Source organism: Austrofundulus limnaeus, unplaced genomic scaffold (genome assembly GCF_001266775.1).
Source record: "Austrofundulus limnaeus strain Quisiro unplaced genomic scaffold, Austrofundulus_limnaeus-1.0 Scaffold36, whole genome shotgun sequence".
NCBI classification, from domain to species: Eukaryota; Metazoa; Chordata; class Actinopteri; order Cyprinodontiformes; family Rivulidae; genus Austrofundulus; species Austrofundulus limnaeus.
In genome coordinates this window covers 354,276-366,074 of record NW_013952438.1, presented here as the reverse complement: position 1 = coordinate 366,074, position 11,799 = coordinate 354,276, and the positions used below count along the sequence as shown (strand labels likewise).

The 11,799-nt window shown below is 36.8% G+C and overlaps 1 protein-coding gene across 5 annotated transcripts in view; it reads right to left on the bottom strand.

The window, feature by feature from the left end:
• Nucleotides 1-11,799, bottom strand: part of arhgap24 (Rho GTPase activating protein 24) — a 76,670-nt gene that overhangs the window by 11,292 nt on the left and 53,579 nt on the right. Inside the window, exon 1 of one of the 5 annotated variants that reach the window (XM_014006463.1) lies at nt 9,586-9,702. The exons of 2 other annotated variants lie outside the window; for them this stretch is intronic. In XM_014006463.1, the coding sequence (XP_013861917.1) occupies nt 9,586-9,658 (73 nt within the window). In that variant the 5' untranslated portion in view covers nt 9,659-9,702. Of the gene's footprint in view, nt 1-788; nt 1,040-9,585; nt 9,703-11,799 lie in introns of those variants that run through there. 2 more of the 5 variants (XM_014006465.1, XM_014006466.1) reach the window with 2 other exon arrangements.

Sequence of the window (11,799 nt, the reverse complement as noted above, 5' to 3'; positions counted from 1 at the left end):
CCAAAGTGCAGTGGTTCCCAAACTTTTCAGCTTTTGACCCACAAAATAACAGTAGCAGAGACCTGTGCCCACAACTATTGTTAGATGATAAACATTTATGTCAGGTCAACTAAACATGGGCATAGTTACAATATTTTTATACTACATTTATCCATTTTAAATACACTAACCTCACTCCTTTGTAACAACTAAGGCAAAAGTGTCATTAATTCAGAAAATCTTTTCAGGACCCCACCTTGATGTTTCAGGACCCCACTTTGGGTCCCGACCCCAACTTTGGGAAACACTGGGCTAACACATGCATTTATTGTATGCTTTTTAAAATCAGGATCAAACAAATCAAAGTAGAAATCATAAAAAAAACTGCCAAAAATTCATTATTATTAGTAGTAGCTCTGACAGAAAAATGCCTTTTACTTTTCTCAAATAGGTTAAAATTAGATTAAGATTAGAGGCTCGTTAACAAAAGATACAAAATTAAATTGTATACATTAGGAAAGTGCATTAGGTTGAAAATCGTTAACTCTCCAGTAATTAGTCACCATGACTGTCTTAATTAGTGACACCTTGTAGCCACTAAAAAAAAACTTCACCAGACAGACAAAAGCCTGAATGATAACAGGAGACAGACTGAATTAACCACACCATTCCCGCTAACATATAAACAAAATAAAGCTTCAGCTCGTGCTTCAGTCACTGGAGTCAGGCTCATGATTTTAATTCATTGTTTTGTTGACTTACAACAGCGTATTACCGACATGACTTGACGATAAAGACAGTTTACTCACACTGACCGGACCGGTGTCTGAGCCGTGTCCTCACTCAGCACATGAGAGGCTTTCAGCTGCAGCAAAGCTCCGAAATACTTTGTTTCCAACCCAGTGTTACACCGGCAGTCCGCCTTTACTAAAACACCTCACAAACTCCACGTAGTACCGGGTAAATTAAAAAATTTAGCCGGGAGAGAAAACGAGAACGGATCGACGCGTTGGTGAGCTCGCGCCGTGTGTAACCAGCGCCGTGCTAAGTATTTTTCTGGGTCACGTGCAGCTGGACCCCCCCAGGCTAATCTTAAATTTAAAATTCAAAAATGGCCACCCTGACTGCATCAAAAGATTTTGTGGTTGCAGTTATGCATTTATTTATTTTTTGTTTTGTTTTCACCTCACTAATATTGTACAACTTAAATTACAAAACATGTGTAAAAAAAGGTGGGGGGCTGTAATCAGCTTGGCAAACCCTATTGTTTTATTTTATTTCATTTTATTTTACTTGAAACGTTTAATCAGGCTTATTTCTTAAATTTGAATGGCATCCTGCTAAAAATCAAAAATGTCCTAAAAATATAGTGAGTTTCTTTGAATTGGTCTAATCTGCAAACTATGACGATTAGGGCCACACAACAGGATTTTTTTATTATTATGAGATTAAAGTCGTAAGATTATGAGAATAAAATCGTAATATTACGAGATTAAAGTCATAATTATACAAGATTAAAGTAACAATTTTACGAGAATAAAGCTAAATTATTACAAGATTGAAGTCATAATCCATCCATCCATCCATTTTCTGTACACGCTTCTTCCTTTTCAGGGTTGCGTGGGTCACTGGTGCCCATATCCAGCAGTCACAGTGCGAGGGGCGGGGTACACCCTGGACAGGTCACAAGTCCATCACAGGGCCACACATAGAGACAAACGAGACAAACAACCATTCACTCTCTCACTCACACCTAGGGACAATTTAGAGTTATCAATTAACCTAACAGTCATGGTTTTGGTCTGTGGGAGGAAGCCGGAGTACCCGGAGAGAACCCACACATACACGGAGAGAACATGCAAACTCTACCCAGAAAGGTCCCCAGACCGGGATTTGAACCGGTGACCTTCTTGCTGAGAGGCATCAGCTCTACCAACTGAGCCACTGTGCCGCCTGAAGTTGTAATATTACGAGAAAAAAGTCATAATCTTACATGACGTGTCCATTTCCCGTTCCTCATTTCCTCCTTATTTTCCCCATACCTGCTGTGTACAGCCATGTGTCTGTTTATAAAGTAGTCCATGATGACTCGGGTCACTGTTAATGTTATATGCTTTCATCCAAATTACCTATGTGACGACTAAATCCGTCAATGCATCCATTAATTACAATACGACTTCAATTTATAGTCGTTTGCACAATTTCCAAGTCCTGCTACTGATAATTTGGTGTGAATGTGCTAAAAGATTAACTATTTATTTTAAGTAATACTAAAGAACAAATTGACAAGTTACTCAACATTCCTCATTTTAATGCAGTGATAACTGCATTCTTTTTCATGTAAAGGCTAGAATATTACGACTTTTTTCTTGTACTATTATGACTTTAATCTTGTAATATTACGACTTTAATCTCATAATAATATTACTTTGTTTTTGTATGACATTAATGTTGCAATATTATGACTTTGTTCTCGTAATTTAAAAAAAATCTCATTGTGTGGCCCTAATAATCTGTCGTAGCAAACAAATACCCAATTATTGTTGTACATTTGTGTTTATAAATACAGTTTCATTGTGCCCAGATGTGTTAGGATGTACTTTGGTTTATTTGGATTCTGTAATGTAGTCATGATCTTTGTATTTTGGTCAATGTTTTGTAGTTCTTTGTATCTTCTCTGTCTAACATTTTGTTTGGTAAGCTTGTGTTTGTTTTTTATTTCTTATAACTTCCCTGTTCAGTCTCCAGTTATGTCAGCTGTTTTCAGTAGGCTACTTCATTACCTCTGCTCTACATCAGTGATTCCCAACCAAGTACGTGTACAAGCATATTACGGGGGTACGTGGAAAAATTTCACAGGTGTGTAAAAAAATAAATAAAAATTGGACTGAGATATGTTTGGTTATGTATGATATGATGATATGTATGATTTCCACAATGTGGAAAATGCAAACAGAATCACAAAACTGACAAAAAATGGAATCCTGTTTAAAATGTGGAATCTGAAGGAATTTGCTCATTTGGGGTTTTTGATGTATTTTGGACAAAACAATGTATTTTGGATGCTGCTGCTTCCTGTACCTGCCATTACCTGGTTTATTTATTTAATTACTTATTCACTTTCAAGGCAACATATTTAACTTTGTTTAAATTGAATTGAAAAGAATAAAATTCTTGATATTTAAACATTCTAGGGGTTTAAATAAATAATTTTCATTTAATAATCAGCGGTTCTACATTATAGTTTTGACAGAGGGGGTACTGGTATGACAAAATGGCTCAGGGGGTACACAAGTCTAAAAAGGTTGGGAACCACTGCTCTATACAGTATAACCGTTCTCCTACCACCACCTCAGCAGATATGGTTTTCACCATCAATCCTGCTACTCAATGTCTGCCTGTGCCTACCTGAGTTTCCCTGACTTGTACATTTTGCTGCCATGTTGGTTCTTTGTTTTCATGTGTTGTTAAAATGTTTTATTTTATCCATGAGTTTCTCATGTCGCCGGCTTAGATTTTACCTCCAAGGCATGTTTTTGATCACTCTGTTGTCCTGCTCCTCTGTTCTGCCACGCCCACCTGCACCTGGCTGATTGTCTCCGCACAGGTGTTGGTGATTTGGGTTCGTCTTTCTATTCTCTGTAGATTTGTCTGTTCTATGGTTCAGCATTTTCTCCCTGTATGTTTGTTCCGATTCCTTGTTTATGGCCAAGATCCCCACAAGTTCTGTCAATAGAATTTGCTAGCTGAACAGGATTTTTTTAGTAAGTTGTTTGGAGTCGAGGAATCTTGTGCATTTTGGATCGCAACTACTGGGAATGTGATGACAGTCATCATGTGAATCACTACTTCAATAGAGATTGCATTTAGTTGTAGTTATGACATCCTACATTTAGTGTCTGTCTTCTTTTGTGTAGTACGATGGATCAATGGTTAGCAATGTTATCTCACAGCACCCAGGGTCTTTCTGTGCAGAGTTTGAATGTTCTCCTTGTGCTGGTGTGGGTTTTTTTTCTGGGTAATCCAGTTTCTTCCCACAGACAAAAACATGCACGTTAGGTTGCCCTCAGGCCCAGGCCTCCTTTGCAAGAGAGATCTATGTTCTCAATAGGATACGCCTGGTTAAATAAAGTAAATAGCAATGACGATCTAGGGAGTGGAGGGGTATAACATCTGATTTGATTTGATTTATTGATTTAACAGGAAAAGATTACTAAAAATCAAGCCTGACTCAGCATAATTGCTGTTTTACAGCAGGTTCATGTTCTGCAGCACATAAAATACTCAGAAATACAGCATCACAATCACATCATTATACACCATAGACACAAAGACAAACAAGCATACCAAATTTCAGGAAGGCAGCATTTGCAAAATAGGACGTCTAAATATGAGCACAACAAAAAGTGTCCAGCAGATGGCAGACAAGATTCTTCTTAAAGGGCTGTAGTTTTGAAATGGACTTTGTGTTTTGAGGAATGTCATTCCATGCTTTAGTATAAACATAGAAGAAAGACCTCTGGCCATAACAGTTTTTAAAAGTTGGTAATGTCAGCTGTCCTTTTGTAACAGATCTAGTTGAATTACCACTTCCAGAATTTGATTTGGGCAACAATGCACAGAGAGTTCCATAATTGGCACCTTGGAAGATCTGAAAAATTAATACCACTATACAAAACATAATTCTGAAAAGTCAAGGCATCAGACAATGAAAGAACTGTACAGTGATGAGTCCAACCAGGAAGTTTTTTATGAATTTTGTAGGCCCTGTTGTAGAGCCTAACTATGGGTTCTAAGATTTCATTTGTTGTAAGAGACCAAACAGGTAAACAGTACGACATGGTTGAGAGTATAATGGCATGAAGATAGATATTTGAAACAGAAGATGTCAGATTGGATCTAATTTTTGAATAAACGTATAATTTCTGTTTCAACTTAGTGGTTAAGACTTGTACATGATCACGATAAGTCAAATGAGAATCCAAAGTAATTCCAAGATATTTGTAGGTAGTGACAATATCAAGGGGTTTGTTTAAAAAAGTGAGTTGATTTGTTATATTGAAATGTCTCCTGGGTGAGGAAAAATACATGCACACAGTTTTTTAACATTAATTGACAAAAGATTATCTTGAAGCCAACCATGAAATGTCTGAAGATCTGCTTGTAAATGACTATTAATAGATTCAATATTGAAATCAGACAAAAAAAAGAACAGTATCATCAGCATACATTAAAATATTTGAATACTTCAATATTTTTGGAAGGTCATTTATGTATAATAGGAAAAGCAATGGGCCCAGTATGCTACCCTGCGGAACTCCCACGGAACAGGGCAGAGACCCGGACACAGAGCTTCCAYGTTTCACAACCTGACACVTATCAGTCAAATAAGAGGAAAASATTTGTATTGCAGATGATGAAAGTTGAAAAGAAATCAACTTTTGTAAGAGAGTATAATGATCAACTCTGTCAAACGCTTTACGAAAATCAATATATACAGCACCAGTTACTTGACCTTTGTTCAAAGCAGCACGTATTTGTTCAGTGAATAAAATCAATGCAGACATGGTTGACCTTGACGTGCGAAAACCATGTTGGCTATTGCTTAGAATATTATTAGCTTCTAGATGCTGAAGTAGTTGATTAAATAATGTTTTTTCAAGTAACTTAGAAAAATAGGAAGAACAGAAATTGGCCAATAGTTTGAAACTTCTGTTGGATCACCAGATTTAAAAATGGGAGTCTGAGCAAACTTCCAGGCATCAGGGAAAACAGACTGCACAATACATAAATTMAGCAAATGATGAAACAATGGTAAAAAAGTGTTGGCATGCATGTTCAAGAAATCCATATTTATCTTATATTTGTCAAATGCATGTGAGCCATTTAGAGATTGGAGTGTATTCACAACATCACTCTGTGAAATTTCAGAAAATGAAAATTGCTTTGAAGTGTCAGGATATTTAAATAACTGAGGTATAAAGAACTTTGAATTTAAAAAAAATCTGTGAGATTTTCTCTATACGTATGCCAAACAGGGAATATTCCATGTAACTTTGGGACAATCAGTACAACTAGATATGTATTATGTCTCCCCATTCTATAAATTGTACTGAACTAGGCAACAATGATGTACAATTTGAGTTGTATGGTCATCTTACATCACTTGGACAATGGCAACAGGATGCACCAGAAGGTAATTTTTAATGTTTGATTGGTTGTAGTAATCGATGTCTCATGTTGTCATTTATACACGTTTATTCACACACATATACATTTCTCACACATTCCTATAATTCTGTGCTACATTTAATTATATATTTTGTTAAAAGGCTGTAAACAAATTTCTGTTTCCCACAACTTCTGAGGTTCGACTATTTCCCACAATGACCCTAATTATCCACAGTGGCCATGTTTATCACATGAAAGTTTCTTGCTTCCCTCTGCCAGCATTGTTTACAGTAATTGTCATGCAATGTCATTGTGCCTGTGCGCCTGCAAGCTTCTTTGACCACATTTTTTAAAATCAATCAGTCCTTCCGTTATTTGCACGGACAGATAGCGTTTCCTTTTGAAAACAAACAGCAATTGCAGAGCTGTTAAACAAGCGTGGAACAGGATTATATGGCGTACTACCGACATTACAGCACACTCCCGTTCCTGCTGCCGCTTCCTGTTGATGCTCAGTTTACTTCCAGGATGAAATGGCCTCACGTAATAGGAAAGAGGAAGGAATGAAACGCATATCACACATATAAGACTGATTTTCATGGGATATAAGTGCTACAGGATAAATTATCTTCTAATTAAAATAAGAGCACTAAAAAGATGAGTTAAAGGCACAGTGTGTAGGATTTTGTCAAGTCTTTTAGCCGAAATTGAGATAATCACTAATGACAATAATAAAAAAACATGTCTAATCATTGCAGACAAAGACCTTGTTTTATTATTTTTACCTTATAAAAAGCTGTTTATATATCCATGGTCGCGGGTCGCCACACAGGCAGCCGCCATCTTGCACCGCCATCTTGTCTACGAAGGCTTATGAAGGACAAACTGCAGTGGCGGCATCAAAAACGGTTTTAGTTGTAATACTATAAATGTAAAATTTGTTGCCTGTCATTGTAGCTGGGATAATTTTACTTATTAAAGCTCATAATCTTACCACTTGAAACATCACTAGCCCTGAAGCTGCTGGTAGACATCGCTGTTGGAATTATCAAAGGTTTTTGACACCTGAGAGACACCGTAGCAACTCCTTTGCGTTTGGAAGCGGGGGGTGGACCAGGGAGGATGATTCAACCACCCAAAAACTAGATGTCGCTGAAAATAACAAATCCTACACACTGCGCCTTTAAAAAAAATTAAAAGAGAAGACTTCAAAGTAAAACCACTTTGAAAAATTCCCTGCAGTCACTTTAGCTTTTTCCACAGAAAAGAACACAATAAAGCATTATCAGAGCTGAGCATAAGCAAAATGATTACATTTTCTATTATGTCATCAGCAAACACATCCAATGACCCTTCACCAACAACCTGCATCACCACTAAATATTCTGTCCCGTGTCATGTCATAATCTGAGACAACTTCAAACCGCTGACAGCTGGTCATTCAGTTGTGACCACAGACTTAAATAAATGGCCAGCTGCAGGCTAGACTCTAACTAATGACCCAAAACAGGTGGACAGCAACAAAGGCTCTCACTGTGCTGTAAGTGCCCAAACATACCTGGACCCCTCATACACTTCATTCTGACATGTCCCTTTGTAGGACATGTTTAACCAAAGAGTGCCCCCATCCTGCACTTCATAATACAGACAGTTTACTGTAGTTCTGTGCAAATAAACAACGGTGATCTTCAGATGTGTTTAAGTCCTGCAAACTGTCTGAGATTACAAGCAGTTCACCGTCTGGGATTCTTCCATTTTGAAAATTCACTGCTTGGAAAATGAAAAGGTACATGACAATAAGCATGGAATGTTTGATATATTAATAGTTTTCTACAGTTAAGGAGTTCTGGTTTATTCTTCTGTGTGAGGAAGTTTATAAATGCCATAAAGCTACAACCAAGAAACTTTCTGTCAGTCTAACTCCAACTGGATCACAAATATAAAAAGGAAAGCTGTATTATTTAATCAACTGTGAGTCTATTGCTTAGCTGTAGTAGAACCTTTAAAAGTTGAAAATTCTTTCTGTTTGTGAGGTAATTTAATCACACAAGATCATTATATCTGACTGATCTTAAAACCAATGTAGTTGTTGAGGCAGTCATAAAACTGCATGTACTTTACTGTCTGATTGTTAAAAACATGTCAGATTGTTTCGCAGAAACATTTGAGTACATCTCTGTGGAAAACAGAATAATAAGCACCTAAAACATTGCTTGAAGGAATGCATATCACCGTTTTAAACAAAAACCATATTTTTTTGAAAAACCACTGTTTTATAAAAACAACTTTACACAATATTTCTAAATCTTCTGTATTTGTTAGCACTCAGTATGTGTTGGAGATGATGAGATAAATTTACCTTAAAATCTGTGAAGTTATGAGTTATAGCTATTTTAGTGTTTACCAAGGTTCAATAGGTGTGTGGCAGCCATCTTAAATCAGTGATCTAAGTTAATCAATTGTACATTTACATCCAGTGATTAAAATCCTTTTGCTAACAGAAAGACATGTTTGACTCCAACTGCTAAGTTCAAAGCCCTCTCACAATCTATTATTTAGAGTATGTTGAATAAAACTCTCAGCTACAGCAACAAATTTTAGCTCAGTATCTTCAAAACGACTGATTTTATGATTATTATTATTGCAGTGGCCAGTTTGAGTTGGGTTTCCTCCACAAGTTAATCAGTCATAAATGTGCATCCTGTGATTCTTTTATGAGAGTTGCATTAAAATCCATTCAGTGGAAAACACAGACAAAGGTAATTGCCTTCCAGCCAAACATGATATGAACATAACACATTTTTTCCCTCTAAATACAGTGGATGAAAACTAAAAACCTCACAAAGAGTTGAACCACAAACTAGAACTAAAACTAAAGCCGGTGTCAAAGGGTTAAAATGACCTAAATATTGTGTATTCATTGTGAAGACTTCATGAAAAAAAATGTTAAACTCTTCCAGACTTGGACCGCGTTGCCGGCCAAGTTGGAGGGAGCAGCTGCTGCTGGTGCAGAAAACAATGCAGACACAGTAACAACCTTTGTTGAAATGACAAAATATGTGTCAGAATCCTCCCAGTGTGTGTGCATGTGTCAGTGCAGAGGGAGGTAAAACAAGTACAAAGTGTCTGTTCTCTCTGTTTCTCTCTGTCTCAGGTCTGTAAGTCTGGTCTGGTTTGCTGCAAGCAGAGGCAAGTTGAGCTTTAATAATGTATCTAATGATAGTCTTCTCAGAAGTCCACACATCACAAATACCTCCAACATAACAGGAAGTCGTTCATGGAACAGCAGCTACACAGCAAAAGATCTCCCCATTCATTTAATAACGTAAATATACAAAAGTCTCACTCATCTTTATAATGAATCCACAATCATATCATTCATTGTTTTGCAGCAGAAAGGTGGAGCACTTTTTTTAAAAAAAATGGTGTTGTTACCTTGGTGTGAAGATAGTAAATCAGATAATCCATACTGTGGTAAGCTATGAATGGCCTGATAAACCAGCTCCATGTTTCCAGAGAAGAAGCCTGCTGAGTGGTGGGGGGGACAGAACCCCGGCTGCCTGGGTTAATTTGAGGACGGGAGTTCCTGTGTGTGGAAGTTTGGCTGGGCTCAGGGTGAGTGAGTGAGCACAGCTGAGAGGGTGTGAAGGAGAAAGACAGAGGGGGAGGGAGGTGAGGTTTAAGGGTGTGTGTGTGTGTGTGTTGGGGGGTTGGATACACACATACCCACACACAAGGACTGTACGGGAACAATAGGCAGATCTCACAGTGGGTTTAGGAGCACCACAGTTTGACTCAGGGCTTGACCCCCCGGAAGCAAACATGGGGTCTTCCGTTTACACTGCAATGCTTTGTTAACATTTGCAACTGTGGAGAGCAGAAAGATGTCATCACAATGTAATCTCCATTATATTTGCTTTGAAAACTTCTCACTGTATTGTAATGTTTAGTTTGGCTTTCTAATTTGTTTCAAATGTTTAATTTTTTTTTGTGAAACTTAGATTTTTGTAATTGTACGTTTTTGTAACGTCTGTAAAACAATGTTAGAGTTGAAAAAAATGAAGTGCTTTACTGTAAGTCAATCAGTAAATGAGTTATGAACTGGTAATGCTTATTAGTAAATCAAACAGAAAAAATGCATATTTGTATGTATTTGGCTTATGTGCGTTTTTTAAATTATTATTTTTTAGAAGGGAAACAGAAAAAGGGAAGATTATTTCAGGCTACAGTACCCCTTTTTGGACATATTTGCCAAATAATTGGTGTATTTATGTGTAATTGTGTATGCGTGAGCATGTAGGATGTATTCACACTGAGGAATATGTAAGTATTTCCTTTGTTTTGTTTGGTATGGTTTTTGGTGGAATGTCTGGAATAAGTAAATTTGTTTGTTCCTTAAAATAATTATTTTTTATTTTTACTCTTGATGAATAGCATCTTTATTAACTTAATGCCAAACTGATAGAGTTAAAGCTAACAGAAGAGCAGCTAAAATAGGCAAATCAGAGGCTAAGAGCTAAAATGAACAAACTCATAAAATGTTTTAGTTAGTGGCTAAAAACAAAAAACAGCAAAACATGCAAAGGTTACAGTTAACAAAAGTCAGCTAAAAGCAAAAATTAGCAAAACAGGACCCAAATGTTCAAATCAGCAAAACTAAAATTTCAAAACTAAAATTAGAGAAAATTCAAAAGAAAATCTATATTTATTACAACAAATCCCCCAACTGAAAATATTTTGAGTATTTCAAATATTTCTAGAAGTTACAAATGATAATAGTTGTGAAACAACAAGATTTAACACATGCGAAAACAAAAAAATATCTGAAGTGTATTTTTAAACTTTTTTATTATAGTTCTGTTCACTGCATATCATTAATGTTGCACACGATCATTGACAATGAACCAACAGAGAAATCCTTGTTAGATGCAAAAGTGACAATGTAAGAAAACAATTCACATTTATTTGAATTGCAATAAACTTTTTGGGATCTGATTGTTTTTAAAGGCGAAATTTTGTTTTTTTTAAACTGTCTGCTCTGATTAGCTGCTAGTTTGACTTTTTAGTAAGAATTTCTCTAGTATTCTACAAACTGAGATCACACTGACTTCTAGCTACTGCAGGTAAAACACCGATTACTCATAACCACTTTACAACGATTGGATCACTCGTATCTATTTATCTATAAATTAAACAACAGAAAGCAGTTTTAGTCAGGTTTTGTTCCCTTTTTGACTATAAAATTAAACTATCTGCAAAATGTCCAAAATTGAAATAAAAAGAAACATTATAGCAGATGTTACAAGTCTTCGCACAGCCTCCAGGTGTGTTAGCTGTCCCACTAAAGCTTCATCTTCCCATGTTTTTGTAATGGGTCTCTCATTTCACTTGACTTCCCCTCCCTTCGCCCCGCAGTAAGGCATATCGATGACTAATTGTCCTCCTGGTGTCATGGTGGTCTACGCCTGTCAATAGACATAATCTCAAGACAGACACCACAACATTAGCCTCCACCTGACTCCCCAGACATTATCTGGCAGAGAACACAGACTCCATAGAGGTACGATGGGTTTCCATTTCCATCTGATGCTGAATGAGAAACAAAGTGAATAGTAATGCTGGGTGGGGGGTGGTGGTGGTGGTGGTGGT